Below are 15,997 nucleotides of genomic sequence, written 5' to 3'. Positions count from 1 at the left end.
TGTATTGTATGTGACACTGAATGAGTAATAAAAAAATGCTTTACATTGTTCAACCACTCATAATAATTGGAAAATTTCACGTTCACAAATGCAAATGGAACGGCTCCAAACCTTACTCTAATATCTTTGTTGCAGAATTGAAATTATATGTCAATTTATTAGAAAATGTGAAAAACCAAAAAGCAACAACGACCCTTAAAGTACTGAATGAACTGCATTTTGACTCTCATTGACTGCTGGGATTGAACGGACAGACTGCAATACCTCTACCTGCTGGGTGGTTCACTGGTTCGTTGTTTTTTAATTTATGTTTTTCTTGGTAATCTGTCAACACAAGAAATATAGTTGAGGAAATAAAAAGTCCTGATTAAATTTAGTGCAACACTGCCACCTACCGTTTTGTCGTCACAAGCTGATCGGTGATTTCCAATTAAAGAAGAGAAGAAGAAGAAAAAGGGTCAGATAACGCCTTAAAGGCACAAGCATAAAACGTAAAATCCGTAAAAGATTTTAAGAAATACATTTATATTATAATTATATATAGTATATATAAATATTTATTTATTACATAAAACATAATTTGTAAAATTAAACCATAAACTAAACCAATTGTCGTCTTGCGATCTGGGCAGAGTATATATACGTGAGACTGACGTCATTTGAGGTTCATTTGGAGACATCGTCACCTGCAGCTGTCTTCTTGTAATTAGTCCTGAAAGTTAGATCTTTCCTAATGTTTCCTTCATCTGGGCTTTTTGCTGACATCAACTGTCCCTTTGAACAATGTGGACTTTGTGAGCGGCCTCATTGCTTATACAAACATGCCACAAAATCGTGGGATGCGTTGGGTGTCTTGTGTAAATCTTCAGTTGTGGATTTAACAGGTATGCTAAGAGTTGCACAAACCCTCAGCTCAAAAGTCTGATGGGTTTAGTTAGATTTGAAATAACTAGGTGATATATTATGTTCAGTTTAGGAAATAATTTAAAAGTTGCATAATTAATGAAAATATTAAGACTTTTTTTTTCTGTATCGGAATGCATTTACTGGGTATTTTTGAGATATAAAAATTGTTAGGGTGTTTTTTTTTTATAAAATCTTTTGCCATTAATAAAAGAAAATTGTTAAATTACTTGATTGCAAATTAGGGAAATGTGCACATAATCCAAATCAGATCGTTTGTTTCCATTTTGAAAATGATTTAATTTGACTGGTTTCAGTGTTGGAGGCGTTATCAAGGACGGATTACGTAAAGTGTAGACTTTTAAAACATTTTAAATGTAATCAAAGCATTCAAATTTTAAAAAACAGAATGCATTTTTTAAACTCAGTATATAATATATATATATATATATATATACCTTTTTTTTCTCATTATTAATATTTCAAAGTCATCTGAGTTGATCCTGCTGATAATGCTGTCCTCTTTGAACTGCAAACAGGGGACCAGTATGACAGTCCATATGCAGCCTGTGGAGGACCTGTGAATCTTGGGACCATGGGCAACTGCCTTCATGAGCTGGAGCGAATTGACAAGGAGATTGAAACTGTGAAGCACCAGGTTAAACAGGAGCAAAGGCGGCTGTCCTGCTACCAGGCTATACAAGCAGACGGCAGAAACAATGCCCCCATCTCACAGCATGATACTATTGTTTCCTATGGATTACCTTCATTCACTGACCACAAAAACCAAGTACAAACAAAGAAGTATGTGGTTGACAACACAAAACCAAGGACTGATTTAGAGTATGACCCCCTGTCCAACTTTTCTGCTGCCTTGCGATCTTACAGGTCTTCAAGCTCAGAGCAGAAAGAAAAAAACATACAGGATCTGAAAAAATCAGCTTCAAATGAAACAAATCCAGCCCCTTATCAGGCCCCAATTTCCAGGTCTCCATCTCCAGATCCACTTGATGACTCTAATGAAGATGGAGTCCTGATTATTGATGTACCTTTGTCACCAGAGAAAATGAGCAGTGAAGTTCAAAGACGCATTGTTTCTTTAGCGGGTACGTCACACCAGAACATGGCAGAAGTGTGCGATTTACTGGATTCTGCTTCACAGAAACATAAAACTGCTGGTGTTCTTGATGTGACCTCTTCCTCGGAATTGAGGGAAGATATAAATAAGGTTTATAATTGTGGAAATGAAAACAATCAACATCTACCTACATATGACCATGGCGAAGAATGCCAAAAAGCACCAGTTAATAGGAGAAAAATTGACTTAAATGAATGGAGCTATCAGAAGGACCTGTCTACTACTGTTGAGAAGGCAAATCTACTGGGTCCTCCACAGATGTCATTCACTCCACCTGCTAATTCATCACCAATGCAACACATTAAACAAATCCTGACCCAGCAGCCGCCCTCAAACAGGCTTCATAGCCACAAGTCTCCTGTGCAAAGACTGCAATCGCACGAACAAAACAACCAGAAAATGTCAGAAGGGTTGCTACAGAAGCAGGTGAACGCGACCATAAACCACACTTCATCGGTGACGTGCCAGGAGCGTGCGCAGCCATCACCTCCAGGCAACAGCCAGTCTTCATCTCCTGCTTCATCTGTTAATCCTCATTCTAGTAACAGAGCTGAATCTTGTCTACCCCATGAGCAGCTTTTCAATGAGAATGAACCTGTTATAATAATCAACTCCAGCTCTGAGGGTGAGGAGGAGAAAGGACTCAACTATTCAGAAATGGAGCTGTCGGACAGTGACCCAATGGAAGAATGCTACAGGATCTTCATGGAGGCGAATCAGAAGGATGAGAGAAACGAAGACCATCCTGATGAGTCTGTAAGTCTGCTGTAGACACACTTTTAATAGTTTAAAGCAGGAGTCACCAACTCCAGCCGTGGAGGATTACCGTTCTGCAGGTTTTAGTGTTCCCCGCTGCAACACATCTGACCCAAATCAATGGCTCACTAACGGGCAGGTTAATGACAAGTTGTTGGGGAACTTTTCATTGGAATAAAGTGTTTTACCCTGGATGCACTAAAACCTGCATTATGGTAGCCCCCTGAGGACCAGAGATGGTCCTGCTTTAAAGCGTACTTGCTTACTTTTGTTTTCACCATTTTAGGTTGGAGCTAATCTGGATGTTGGAAAGCCAGAGGTAGATGTCACGCTTCAAGCTTTACCAAGGAAGAAAAGGGTGGCGCATGAAGCTAAACATACTGAGGTACATACCGTGTAGATGTTGCTTCACTTATTCTCTTGCTGTAACAGAAGCACTGAATATTTGAAGTTTTTTTTTGTTTTTTCTTTTGTCAATCTTGCAGCCATTGGCTAAAAGAAAACCTCAGCCACAAATTTTGGTCCCACTCCAAGAGCCAGCAGCTTCAAAATTGGTTGCCAATCACTCCATCACTCCTAAGATGCAGCAGGTACAGCAGAAAGCCTCTGTGCTGACTACTTCGGTCAAGGCTGGTCAGGCTTTTGTTTCATCCACCAGTCAGTGGAAGCCAGAAACGCAGAGTGCACTTTCTGCATTGACTCAAATGCCTGGAAACCTGCGGCCTGCTCCTGTGCAAAATGGTAAGCATGTAATGGCAGTAAAGGGTATTGATTGGTTAATATTAGTCCAACATTGCTAAAATAGTGGCGTTCTCTGAATGTATAGATGAAAAAGTAGAAAAAATAGTTCACTGATTATTAAATAAGTTGAAAATTATTAACCCCCTTAACCAGTGGAGCTCCTTCCCAGGTTTTGTTTTTTAAATGATAAAATCTTGTACAATCTGTTACACGTTTCATATTTCAATACTACTGTGCGTGACGGACCTGCCGGTCTATCAACCACCTCCTGGCCCATCAGTAGTATTAAAATATGGTATCAATGCTTTTCAATAATAATTATCATAATAAAAACAATAAAAAATAATAATTATAAAATAATATAAATACAAATAATAAAAATCTAAATAATAAAATTAAATATAAAAAAATATATACATAAAAAAACCAGATTTATATTATCTACAAGGACTGAGAGACCTCTCTTCTGGGACTTTAAAACACACACACACACACACACACACACACACACACACACACACACACACACACACACACACACACACACACACACACAACCCCCCCCCCCCAAAAAAAAACTAACACTCGATTGCACAAGACTGTATTATCATCTTCAAACAGTCCAGGGGTGGGTCCTGATGGTTAAGGGGTTAATAAAACTCACCATATCTACTTTAACTGCAGATCCAGCAGTTTTTTCTTGAAAAACCTACAATCATATATCAACATATATTATGGAGATATTAACATAATTCCGAGTAAGTTTCTTCAAATATATTCTAGTTTGACTGAGTTTATTGTGACTGTTTTTATTCTGCAGCTTATGTGAACTACATGCCTTTGGGGACTGCAGTGATCGAAGTGGGGAACAATCTGCACTTGATCCTTCCGCAGAGCGGATTCCCTCCACCTGTGGCCTCCACTTCCAGCGCTGTTACTTCTGTGCTAACGCCAGTGGGTCAAGTGCATCCAAGCGCTGTTACAATCAAGCAAGCTTACCACACACCTACAGTTACCCCCCTGCCAAGATACCGCTTAACAGCACCTGTGCTTATTGCTCCTCCGGTGCGTAGACCTGCACTGAACTCTGCTTTTGCATCGGCATCTTTACATTCGACAACTGCTTCCACAGCTCCACAAGCTGCTGTCCAGGCAGCTACCAAGGTAAAGAACATGAATAGTGTAACTGGATTTAGATACAAGTTGGATAATCCCTTGAATATTAATGGCGGTGTCTTCCAGCCAGTGTCTGCTAAACGTAAACAGAGGCAGCAGTGTGAGGCTGCAAAAGACAAAGTTCCCCATGATGTTCGCCAGCGTTATGTGAACATGTTCACAGAGGAGTTCCTCAAAACAACAGCTAATATTAATGAGGCATTTGAGAAGGTGAGCATATCTCTAAATGTCCGTCTCACTGTCAAACTTCAGACATTTTTTTTTTTTTTTTTTTTTGGCTAGGCCCTTGCTGAAGAGAAGAGTGTGTACAATCGCAGTGTGAACAAACTCAAGTATCTGAGTGTTGCGGTGAATGCTCTTAAGAAACTGAAGAACCAAAGTGCTGCTGCAGCCAAAAGTGAGAAATTAACTGAGCGATGTATCCTGACTCAGTTTAGCTTTTAATTGTATCTCACCTCTTTGTACTTTTTTTTTTTTTTTTTCCTCTGGAGCAGGTGAAAAACAAGTTGATAGCCAGAAATCAAAGGGCAATATACCTCTTAATCCCCTAAAAATGAAAGGAAATGGTGAGTCGTTGTTTTTCTCTTGGGCACATTTTTCTTTGAATCCAAATATTTTGGCAGTTTCTGTTATTTTTTTTTTCTTCTTCAACAGATGAGATGACATTGTATGAAATTTTGCAGGAATATGTTTTGTCTGATGAAAAGATGATTGAGAACAACTTTCCTGTGCCGCACCCAGAAAAACGTGGCTCTGCTGTTCTTTTCATAGACAAGAAAGTGAGCACTGACTGTAAGCAAGGAGTCCCTTCTCTGCTGTTCTCATATTTGTCCACTAGAGGGCACACCAGGCTGCTTTGTTTGCATGGAGTCGTTTGTCCACATTAATCTTTGGTGATAACCTTTTTGCTGTGGTTCTAATAATAGCCCTGAAGAGGATCTGCTGTCGATGTGGAGCTACATATTCTGTAAGCCAAACAGGCAGACACATCCGGAAGGAGGAGTGCAACTATCATTATGGGAAAGGAGTTGAGAATAGAGGTTGGCAGCTCACTGATCATTTTGATCATGTGACTCATTTGGTATATTTTTGATCTATAAAATGTGCTATTCTTACCTTTTTAAATGACAGCTCAACGCTGCAATATAATCATTACCAATATCACTGGTTACTTTATTAGAAGCATTATGCTAATGGTTGTTTTAACAATGAATCAGGTAGAAGTGTTTATAAACATGGGAAATGTCTTGAACCCCGCAGTACCAGGTGGTGTGGAGACTCGCTACAGCTGCTGTCAGGGAGTTATGGGAGCACCTGGATGTCAGGTGTTTAAGGTAAAAGCTGGGGAAGATCATTTAACCACCTTCTACATGGATCAGTTGTTTAAATGTGTTGTCATCGCGGCCAGTTGCACGTCCACGATTCTCTCAGCCTGGATGGGTTTGCGTCTACTGCCTCCAGACATCCATCAGACAAAAGCTGCCCTGGCGTTTACTCCCTGGCTTGTGAAATGGTAAAGTCTGGTTGTCATTTTTTTAATAAGCTTTAATCTTTTATGTTTTTTGGATGAAGCATGCAGGGAAAAATACTGGAGTGTGTTTTCTCTCCATAGTGTTATACTATACATGGTCTGGAGGTTTCCAGAGTGACTGTAGTCAACTCTAACGTCCAAGTCATCTATGACACCTTTGTCAAACCGGATAATGAAGTTATCGACTATAACACCAGGTTACACAATTATGTATTTGGCCATTTTTTCCTTTTTATTTAACAAAACATTATTTCTCTGTATTAATAGCCTTTGTTACATTTCTGTAGGTTTTCAGGAATCAGTGAAGAGGATGTGAAAGGAGACCATACCTCCCTCAAACAGGTTCAAGAAATCTTGCTGAGCTTCATCAGCGCTGACACTATTCTTATCGGACATGGCCTGGAAAGAGACCTCTGTTTACTGAAGGTGACCACTCTTAAGCTTCTCAAATTGACTATTTCTTTGAATAGGTTGGTTTTGGAGTTCTTGATTACTGAAAACTGATTGTTCACATAAAATGAAGTGTACAGTATGTAACACATTACTTATATTAACAGACTTTTACTGCCCTACCTGTACACAATTTTCCTTTTAATCATTTTATCCTTTGACAAATATTCTGAGATCAAGTTTTGTTTTTTTTTTTTTTTTACACATCTTTTCTGTTCATCTTATTTTAAATGTATTCCACTATATTCTTTGAAGCATTTGACGTCAACTAGATATTGTGCAATTCTGGTAAGCCGTAATCCTGTTTTTTCTTCTCAATGCATACTTGAAGATCTAAAAAAAACAAAACAAAAAACAGGATAAATACAGTAAGAATGTCATCATTACAGTACGGGGACTATTAAAAAGCTTTAGGTTGAATGGTAATCTGCAACATTTTAGGTATTGAAGTGAATAAAATTTCCAGGATTCATTCTGTTAATCTCAGACTGGGAAGTAAACTTTCAAAATGAGAAATTTCTTTAAAAAAGTTCCTGCTGTGGTTTCTGCTCATACAAAAGTAATGTTTTTGGATGCACTAAAGCAGGGCTATTCAACTTGGTACCATTCAGGCTGCAAGTTTTCAGGGTATCCCTGCTTCAACACACCTGACCCAAATGAAATGGATCCAACAACCAATGAAGCTCTGCATGACGACCGATGACAACTCATTGAGTCAGTTGTGTGACGGGGATATGATAAAAACCTGCAGGGGTGAGTCGAATAGCCCTGCACTACAGGTACATCTCAGACAATTGGAATAATACGAAAAAGTTTGATATTTTTCATCATTTCAGAAAGTGAAACGCACATTATATAGATTCATTACACATAGAGTGAATTTTTTTTTTTTTTCATTTTGATTGTGGGTTATAGACAAAAGACCCAAAATGCAGTGTCTCAGCAAATTAGAATGTTACATAAGATCAATGGAAAAAAGAATATTTTAAATAGAAATGTCAGGCTTCTGAAGTGTGTTCATTTCCATGCACTCAATACTTGGTTGAGCCTCCTTTAGCATGAATTACTGCATCAATGCGGCGTGGCAATGGAAGCGATCAGCGTGTGGCGCTGCTCAGGTGTAATGGAAGCACAGGTTACTTTGATAGCAGCTTTCAGGTCATCTACATGGTTCGGTCTCGTGTCTCATCTTTCTCTTGACAATACCCCACAGACTCTATGGCCAACAAACTCACCTGATCTGAACCCCAATCAAGCACAGTAACACCGTGGTCATTGAAGCAGCTTTTGGTACCTTTGGCAGTGTAGGCAGGTGCTAAGTCCTGCTCAAAAAAATTTTTTAAAAAAAATCAGCATCTCCATAAAGCTTGTCAGCAAAAGGAAGCATGAAGAGCTCTAAAATTTCCTGGTAGATGGCTGTGTTGACTTTGCACTTCAGAAAACACAGTGGACCAACAGCAGCAGATGACATGGCTCCCCAAATCAACACTGACTGTGGAAACATTACACTGGACTTCCAGCAACAAGGATTCTGTGCCTCTCCACTCTTCCTCCAGACTCTGGGACCTTGATTTCCAAATTAAATGCAAAATTTGCTTTCATCTGAGAGACAATCCAGTCCTTTATCTCCTTGGCCCAGGTGAGACGCTTCTGTCGTTGTCTCTATTTCAGGCGTGGCTTGACACGAGGAACGTGACACTTGTAGCTCATGTCTAGTATTCGTCTGTGCTTAGTAGCTCTTGATGCACTGAGTCCAGCTTCAGTCCACTCCTTGTGAAGCTTCCAGATTCTTGAATGGATGTTGCCTGACAATGCCCTTAAGGCTGTGGTTCTACCTTTTGTTGGTGCACCTTTTCCTTCCACTCAACTTTCCATTAATATACTTGGATACAGCACTCTGTGAACAATGACCTTTTATGGATTTGTGGAGGGTCAGTAATTGCTGACTTGACAGATGTCCAGAAGACAGTCTTTCCCATGATTGTGTAGCAATCTAACCCAGACTGAGGACATTTAAAGGTTTAGGATACATTTGCAGGGATTTTGAATAAATCTGTTGATTAGGGTGTGACACCATGACTTGAAGATTGAAGTTTTTCCACATTATTCTACATTTCTAAGACACTGCATTTTGGGTTTTCATAATCAGTTTCAAGGACTGAATATTTGAAATGTTTCTCTGTGAAATGAATTTAAAAGATGTTTCATATTCTGAAATGAGTGACAAAAAATTTAACGTTTTCATAATATAATTTTCTGTACAGATGTACCTGTAAAGCATGGGTGTCTGATACCAGACCTCAAGGCTGCACGTTTTTATCTCTGCTCAAATGCACCTGACTGAAATTAATGGGTCATGACAAAGAAGTCAAGCTGTTGGATCCTTTTGATTTGAATCAGGTGTTGAAGGCCGCACACCTGCAATTTTTTGTTGTTTTGAGAACCCAAGTTTTACCTCCTTGGATTGAAGTGTCCAAATTAATTCACTGCAGGGATTTGTAGCACTGCTGACTATGTGCGTTTTATATGTAATGTTCTCAGATTTTTTAAATTTTTTACTCCCAATGCAAGTGATTGAGTTATAAATTACTTTGGTACACCGTCTGGTTTAGACGTGAAGATGGAAGCAGAATTTCGCACCCAGATGGTGAATAATTCTCTTAGCTGGAGTTTGAGGAGTAAAAACAGCACCTTCCGATTTAATGTAGTTACTCCATGGAAGGGTGGTGGATACATCAGAGGTCTTCCCTCATCGTCTCGGCCCGCCACACAAGCTGAGCCTCAACAACCTCACAGCTGACTACCTCAGGAGGATCATCCAAGAAAGTGGTGGGTTACCACCATTGCAAGTGTTCACTTTAGTTTGTTCTTGTGAAGTCAAACATTTACTCTATTTGAACACATACATCTTAATCCCAAAGATAAATTACACATTGGGGTATATTTAGAGCAAATAAACCCAGCACTGAAGATGTTGACTGAAAGATGTTAATTTTATTAAATGAATATATTATTTTTCCCAGCTTGTGGCCATGATACAGCAGAAGATGCAGCTGCTTGCATGGAGCTAATGCTGTGGAAGCTCAAAGAAGATGGAAAACTGAAGAAGTGAAGAGGGGGGAAAAAAAAGCATTCTAATCTTGTATAAGAAAAAAGATATTGCTCATATTTGAATGCTCTTCTAGTATAATATTTCTTCACCCTTGTTCGCACTTTTTCCCTTTTTTTTTCTTTTTGTTAATTACGTCACTGAACTTGTTACTTGGTTTTCTGTTTGTAAAACTTTAATTTGAAGTCCATGTTTGCATGAATGAATTATCTAATGATCCATCATTGAGTTGATATGAGCAGTTTCCCAGTAAAGGCATAAAAAGAACTGTGTATTATTTTTCTAAAAACATAAACAAAACAAACTCCAAAGTAGCCAAAAGGAATTCACAATTTAATGACAAATTGGTCTCTGGTGTCGGTATGCAAATGAGCACAGCTGGTGGGAGTTCAGGTAATTGGATGGAGAAAAGGAAAAAATTCCAAAAGCAAATTTCAAGTTTATGACAAAAGCAAATAGCATTACATTACAACCAGAGAATTCACTACCAAGCTGTCTATTAACAGCTCAATTTTTATTAGTCAGCCTTTCTCTTTGTCCTTTTGCCGCCACAGCACCTGTAGAAGCAGAAACTGCAGGTCTTAATGAGGGTGAACATGAAGAGTAGAATGATGGACAGGAGGAAGGTGAAAACGTCCAGGCTGTGATACTGGTACCAGGTGAGCTCATGAGCTTGGACTCTCAAGTGCTTTGCTCCTTTGTGTCTCATAGTGAACTCAATCCAGAACACGGCCTCATCCAGAGGATTCATGGGTCTGTCATGGTGGATTTTGGACAACCACATAGCTTTTTCTTTGTACCTGCATATGGAAAATTATAATAGTTTTCAGCTGTAGAAAGTGGTAACTTAAGGGGTACATGTGTTTTAGTGTTATGTGTTTTAAAACCTAATTAGCCAACAGATAAACCAATATGTGTTGAAGGTTAAGGCCTTGCTTTGTCTTTGCAATTGCACTATAACCTTTGACACTCTGGAGGAAATTCTACTAGTATGTGGCAGTACTTATCAGCTTTGTTTCCTCATGCTTTACAGCCTTAAAGCAGATTAAAAGTAAATATTTGTCCCTTTCTAAGCATTAAAAAAGGCTTAGCTATAAGCAGATGAACTTACGATTTGTCATTGATGACTCTGCTGATAGCATCTCTGAGGTCCTCCGCTGTCATGAAGTTCAGATCCACAATAACTGCAGCTCCTTTAGCCTTCAGGTGGACCATGTTGTCCGGCTGGTCAGCAAACATGGGGATGCCCACCATAGGAACACCGTGGTAGATGGCCTCATAAATCCCATTTGTGCCCCCATGAGTGATGAAAGCTCTTGTCTTGGGGTGACCTGATGAGATCAGAGTTATCAGACAAGTCCCAATAAGAACTAAAGGCACTTGGAGAGCAGAGACCTCTGCCAAGCCGTAAGCTCACTTGCCTGAGAACAACCCCACGTGCCCAGCAGCCGACCAATTACCAACTCCATGCCAACACTCTTATGTGTACTTCAAGCTTATATTATGTTTTATTTTTTTATTTTTTTTTTTTTAATCATCATTTTATGCTATTATTATTTAGATATACTGTATAGAAAAAAATTCTCTTTTGAAATCCCTCACCCTGATATATTTTTTTCCAAATATTGTGGGCATTATCAATTGAGTTAGAATTTGTTCTGGCAAAATTAGTCCTGCCTTCCAGTTGTAAAGAATCCTTTTAAAGAACTCCTTAAATAATTTGTTCCTTATTCCTTTCCTGACATTTCCTGAAAATTTAATCTAAATATGTCCCAAATTTTTTTGAGTTATGTTGCTAACAGACAGACAAACGTGTCAAAAACAATATCTACGCCATGGCGAAGGCAAAAATCCTTTACAGGTGGTTTCAAGCTGAATTTAATTTAGCAGCCTAAATAACCACTCATGAGTATCAGTGTTAAATTATGAGAACAAGTAGAAAGATGTGTAAGTCTCTCCATACTATTTTTTTTTTTTTTATACTGTGGATTCCCAGCTGTACTTACCCAGCAGGTCATTCTGAGGAATCCATTTAGAAATTCTTGTATTGGGACCCAAAGTGTCTGGTTTTTCCCCACTGTATCTCCACAGCACCTGCAGTGAAATCATTTTACATCAGTGTACACTTTTAAATTACATAATTAACGGTGGGGAAAAACATACATTGCTAGAAAAAAAGACTTCCAGCAATAATCAGTGAAGTATGTTTGGTGATGAAGTGATTTAAGATCAGTGAAATTGGGTAAACTTTAAAGCATCTGAAATTTACTAAACTTCCTAACTTTTGAAAATTTGTTTAGACAAGCTCCGGATTTATAGTGTAGAGTCAAAAGTCATTTTAATTAAACATTTACAATTGCTGTACTGTTTCTAGTTTTATAATTATTCCTAACCAGATTGTATTTGCATCAATTATTTAACTGACTCTTGCTGTCATTTGGAGGTGTTTTTCTGACCTTTTGAGGAATCTGAGCGAGAGCTGAAGCGATCATGTTAGCCTTTTCTGTGGTCATATTTTTGATCATGGATCCCAAAGAGAAAACCACAATGCCCGCATCTCCAGAACTCTGCACAAATTCTTCCATATCCTGCAAGAACAACAACTTTAGATGTAAGAAGTATTTAAAATGACATCTCTACTGTGTTGTAATGATAGAGACAGCCCCACCTTTGGCAAAGGTTTAGCAGGTCGGCAGTGGATCCCACCAACAAATTTAAAGTTGGGGAGGAAAGGACGAGGGAAGTCAAAATCCCAGTAGGTTCGCATTAGCCAGATGTCGACCCTTCCTAACATCTCACAGGCGCTGGTGGGTGTTCCTGTCACAATGCAAAAGTTACATTTACAGGATCTAAAAAGGTATCAAAGCATGATATTGCTGAATTTTACTTACCTTTTATATCAGAGTAATGCTTATCAACTCTTTTCCACACAACTTGGTCTATTACGATGTCTTGTAGGGCATAGAAAAGAAAGTTCCATACTCGTTCTGAGAAGTCCATCTTATCTGTGAGTTTGCTCATAGCTCCAGGGACAAACGAAGGAGGAGCAGGTAGCTGACCGCACAGCCTCTCCCAGTTATGAGCCAAGGAGAAACGCAGGGAAAGGACAAGAGGGATACCCAAAATATCTGCAACCAATTCACTGCCAGGGTAGATGGGATCCGCCAGAAGGAGGTCATAGTTTCCCTCTTTCAGCTTCTTCATGATGGTTTCTGATTTCACCACTCCATCCAAAATCTCAAGGGAATAGCCCAGGTCAATCTTAATGAGATCCATGTATTTAATATAGATCTGGATGTAGTTCATGTGATCCATCTCATACATGGAAAAGCGAAAAAATTCTTCAAGAAACTCTTCTAGGACCTCCAGCGGGACAGAGACGTTAAAGGGTTCGTAGTTAAAGCGTGACGGTTCACTGCTGTTCATGAACATCGAAGAGCTCGGGATCAGAACCGTCACCTGGTGTCCCCTGTCGACCAGTGTTTCCAGCAGTGGCTTCATGTTAATCCAGTGGCTGGCCTCAGTGTACCACACCAAAATGTTCCCTCCATTTGCTGTTGTCACGCAGAGAACCAGCAGGACGCAAACGGGGAGACGCAGCTCCATGGTGGCCGTTTGTCAGCTAGAAAATCAACTGCAATCTTTTTTTATAGAGGTGTACCTTCAAAGATACTTATTAACTCAATGATCTCTGACTTACTCCTCTTTGTACTGAATGACACAACACAAAGTAGTTTTATGGCAAAGGTTATGGCTTCAAAGGTATAGTTGGGAGCAATGGGGAGGGGACAAAAAGCCTGACTATACCAACAATCCTTGTATTTAAAGTGAAAGTAAACCTCTGACTCAGTTGTTGTTAATTTAGGATACATTGATTTAAATATCACAGAGTCAGCTACATGGGTTTGGACATTATTGTATAATTCTAACTTGTAGCTGCACAACACTGAGCTGTTTGACAGGCCAAACAAGTGAAAGAGGAAGCAGTGAAATGCATTCTGTTTATTTATTAAGAATATTAGTTTTCTTCATTCAATAGCAAATCAGCAAAGGTGAACAGTGACAAGGAGTTCACGCCAAAAAAAGGAGTAGAAGGATGTCAACATTTGAGTTCGAATATCAGTTGTGACATTAAATACAGACTAAAGTGCACAAAACTAGAACTTAAATATAAAAATATTGGCAGTGATAACTATATTACCTTGAAGCACTCAGAGAATGCAGATCTCCCCAAGCCATTGTCAATTTTTTTCCCCAATGATTATGAAGAAAATATGATAATGATAATTAATAATCATCATCATAATAATAATTACAGTTAGTGAAGAATCTTTTCTAAAATATTTCTGGATCCAGGAACTAGAGTAGACCCCAACTATAATCACTTGTTCCTTTTTCCATCATTTTAGATTAACATAAAATTTGATTAAAATCAGTCCTTAACTTCTTGAGTTTTGCCCATGTTTTAGATCAGATGACAAAAACTTACATATGTATTGGCAGAGGAAAGTATGCATATTTGCTTAGTTTAAAGTCTCAGATCATCAACACATATCTTAATATTAGATAACCATAACCTGAATAAACACACAAAAAAATCTGTTTGAGTCTTCATGACCCTGTGTAAAAAAAAGTAATTGTTTATTGCAGGAGCTTACAGTGTTTCTATGCAGGAAATGCAAACTGTGTTTCTGAAATAAAAGGTGCACTATTTTTATTATTTTATTTTATCCTTTAACTCGTCTTACAGCAGACTTGCCAAAGCCCAGTCCTCGAAACTTGTTGGTGCATCCCTTCTTCAGCACACCCGAATCAAACGACTGAATTCTGTCATCTGCATGTCATTCAGCTCTGCAGAGACCTGGTAACAAGACCTGGTAAAGGGCTCTGGGACATCTTGAAGACCGGACTTTGGTACCCCTGACTTACAGTTACGGTCACTTACAGTCGTTCAAATGGTAGGCATGTCAAATTGATCAAATTTTAAGGTCCTGTAATTTGATTTCAAGTCTAAAATAACAAAATAGGCAAAATGTCATATAAGATAAATTCAACTGAGCTTTATTTGTATAACGCCACACTTCATAACAAGGTCATCCCAGGGCACTTTGTAGACAAATCAATTCAAGCCAGTTCATAATAATTAGCCTGGATAAGTAAAACCAACAGATTGCATTGAATCTTGACTTTGATTCAATCCCCCACCCTGAACATGCACGAGGTGAATAACATGGTCTGAATCACTGTATCTGAGAAAGATGGCCCAAAAGAAGTCGCTGAATCAACAGCAAAGCATCTGCCGCTCTTTGTGTTATTTATGTCTAACAATTAGACAAACATAAGCATACTTTTCTAGTCTAGATCAATATAAAGACATATATGCTTAAACTTTATTATTGTAATACATTTAAATGGTTTAACTGATTCATTGTAGAAAATGCTTCTAGGACTTTTGCTGAGAAGTCACTGGAAATTAAACAAAATGAATGTTTTCATAGATATTGAAATATGAAGCTCTGCTTTTATTTTGAAGGGAAAATATGTAAACACAATATTTTTGTGGCTGAAAATCTTATGTCCATTTTTGATGCCATTCAAATGAACACACTTAGATGAGATAATTACCTGTAGAAAACCATAGAAATTACCATTATCCAAAATGAAAGTTTCAGATTTGTGACAAATATGAATCTTGCATATGCTGCAATCGCACACAAGCTGCCTAACATCTCAGTTGAGTTAATTATTCAGCTTTTTTCCCTTTCTTTATTCTCTTTGCCTTTTTGCCGCCACAGCACCTGTAGAAGCAGAAACTGCAGGTCTTAATGAGGGTGAACATGAAGAGTAGAATGATGGACAGGAGGAAGGTGAAAACGTCCAGGCTGTGATACTGGTACCAGGTGAGCTCATGAGCTTGGACTCTCAAGTGCTTTGCTCCTTTGTGTCTCATAGTGAACTCAATCCAGAACACGGCCTCATCCAGAGGATTCATGGGTCTGTCATGGTGGATTTTGGACAGTCGCATAATGTTTTCTTTGTATCTGTATGTGAGGAAAAAATAAAACTTTGTCCAGTTATATTAGTTTTCAGCTTCAGAAAAAGTTTCACACTTTTTTTTTTTTTTAACTTAGCTTGCCAACAGATAAATATGTGTTGAATTTTAAACCCTTGTTTTGATCTGTAATCATAATGT

At 38.6% G+C, this 15,997-nt stretch overlaps 2 protein-coding genes across 2 annotated transcripts in view; one reads left to right on the top strand and one right to left on the bottom strand.

The window, feature by feature from the left end:
- Nucleotides 1-733: 733 nt before the first annotated feature.
- LOC306764188 (uncharacterized protein) lies at nt 734-9,807 on the top strand (the record flags this gene model as incomplete). The annotated part of the gene is made up of 16 exons (XM_079251227.1): nt 734-884; nt 1,443-2,797; nt 3,084-3,182; nt 3,283-3,538; nt 4,359-4,702; nt 4,781-4,924; nt 4,997-5,111; nt 5,209-5,280; nt 5,369-5,506; nt 5,641-5,754; nt 5,975-6,048; nt 6,123-6,227; nt 6,327-6,442; nt 6,533-6,671; nt 9,404-9,524; nt 9,719-9,807. The coding sequence occupies 16 exons, from the start codon at nt 734-736 to the stop codon at nt 9,805-9,807; spliced, it is 3,432 nt and encodes a 1,143-aa protein (XP_079107353.1).
- Nucleotides 9,808-10,321: 514 nt separating this feature from the next.
- LOC306764187 (uncharacterized protein) overlaps nt 10,322-15,997 on the bottom strand; it is a gene marked incomplete at its 3' end in the record, with an annotated part of 8,159 nt that continues 2,483 nt past the window's right edge. Inside the window, exons 6-13 of the mRNA XM_079251226.1 lie at nt 15,557-15,845; nt 13,505-13,515; nt 12,696-13,420; nt 12,473-12,621; nt 12,261-12,392; nt 11,811-11,898; nt 10,916-11,135; nt 10,322-10,604 (exon numbers count right to left, since the gene is read on the bottom strand). Of these exons, the coding sequence (XP_079107352.1) occupies nt 10,322-10,604; nt 10,916-11,135; nt 11,811-11,898; nt 12,261-12,392; nt 12,473-12,621; nt 12,696-13,420; nt 13,505-13,515; nt 15,557-15,845 (1,897 nt within the window). The remainder of the gene's footprint in view (nt 10,605-10,915; nt 11,136-11,810; nt 11,899-12,260; nt 12,393-12,472; nt 12,622-12,695; nt 13,421-13,504; nt 13,516-15,556; nt 15,846-15,997) is intronic.

Source organism: Telmatherina bonti (genome assembly GCF_933228915.1).
Source record: "Telmatherina bonti genome assembly, chromosome: 13".
NCBI lineage: Eukaryota > Metazoa > Chordata > Actinopteri > Atheriniformes > Telmatherinidae > Telmatherina > Telmatherina bonti.
Note: the sequence above shows the minus strand (reverse complement) of the source record. Positions and strands in the feature narration are given on the sequence as shown.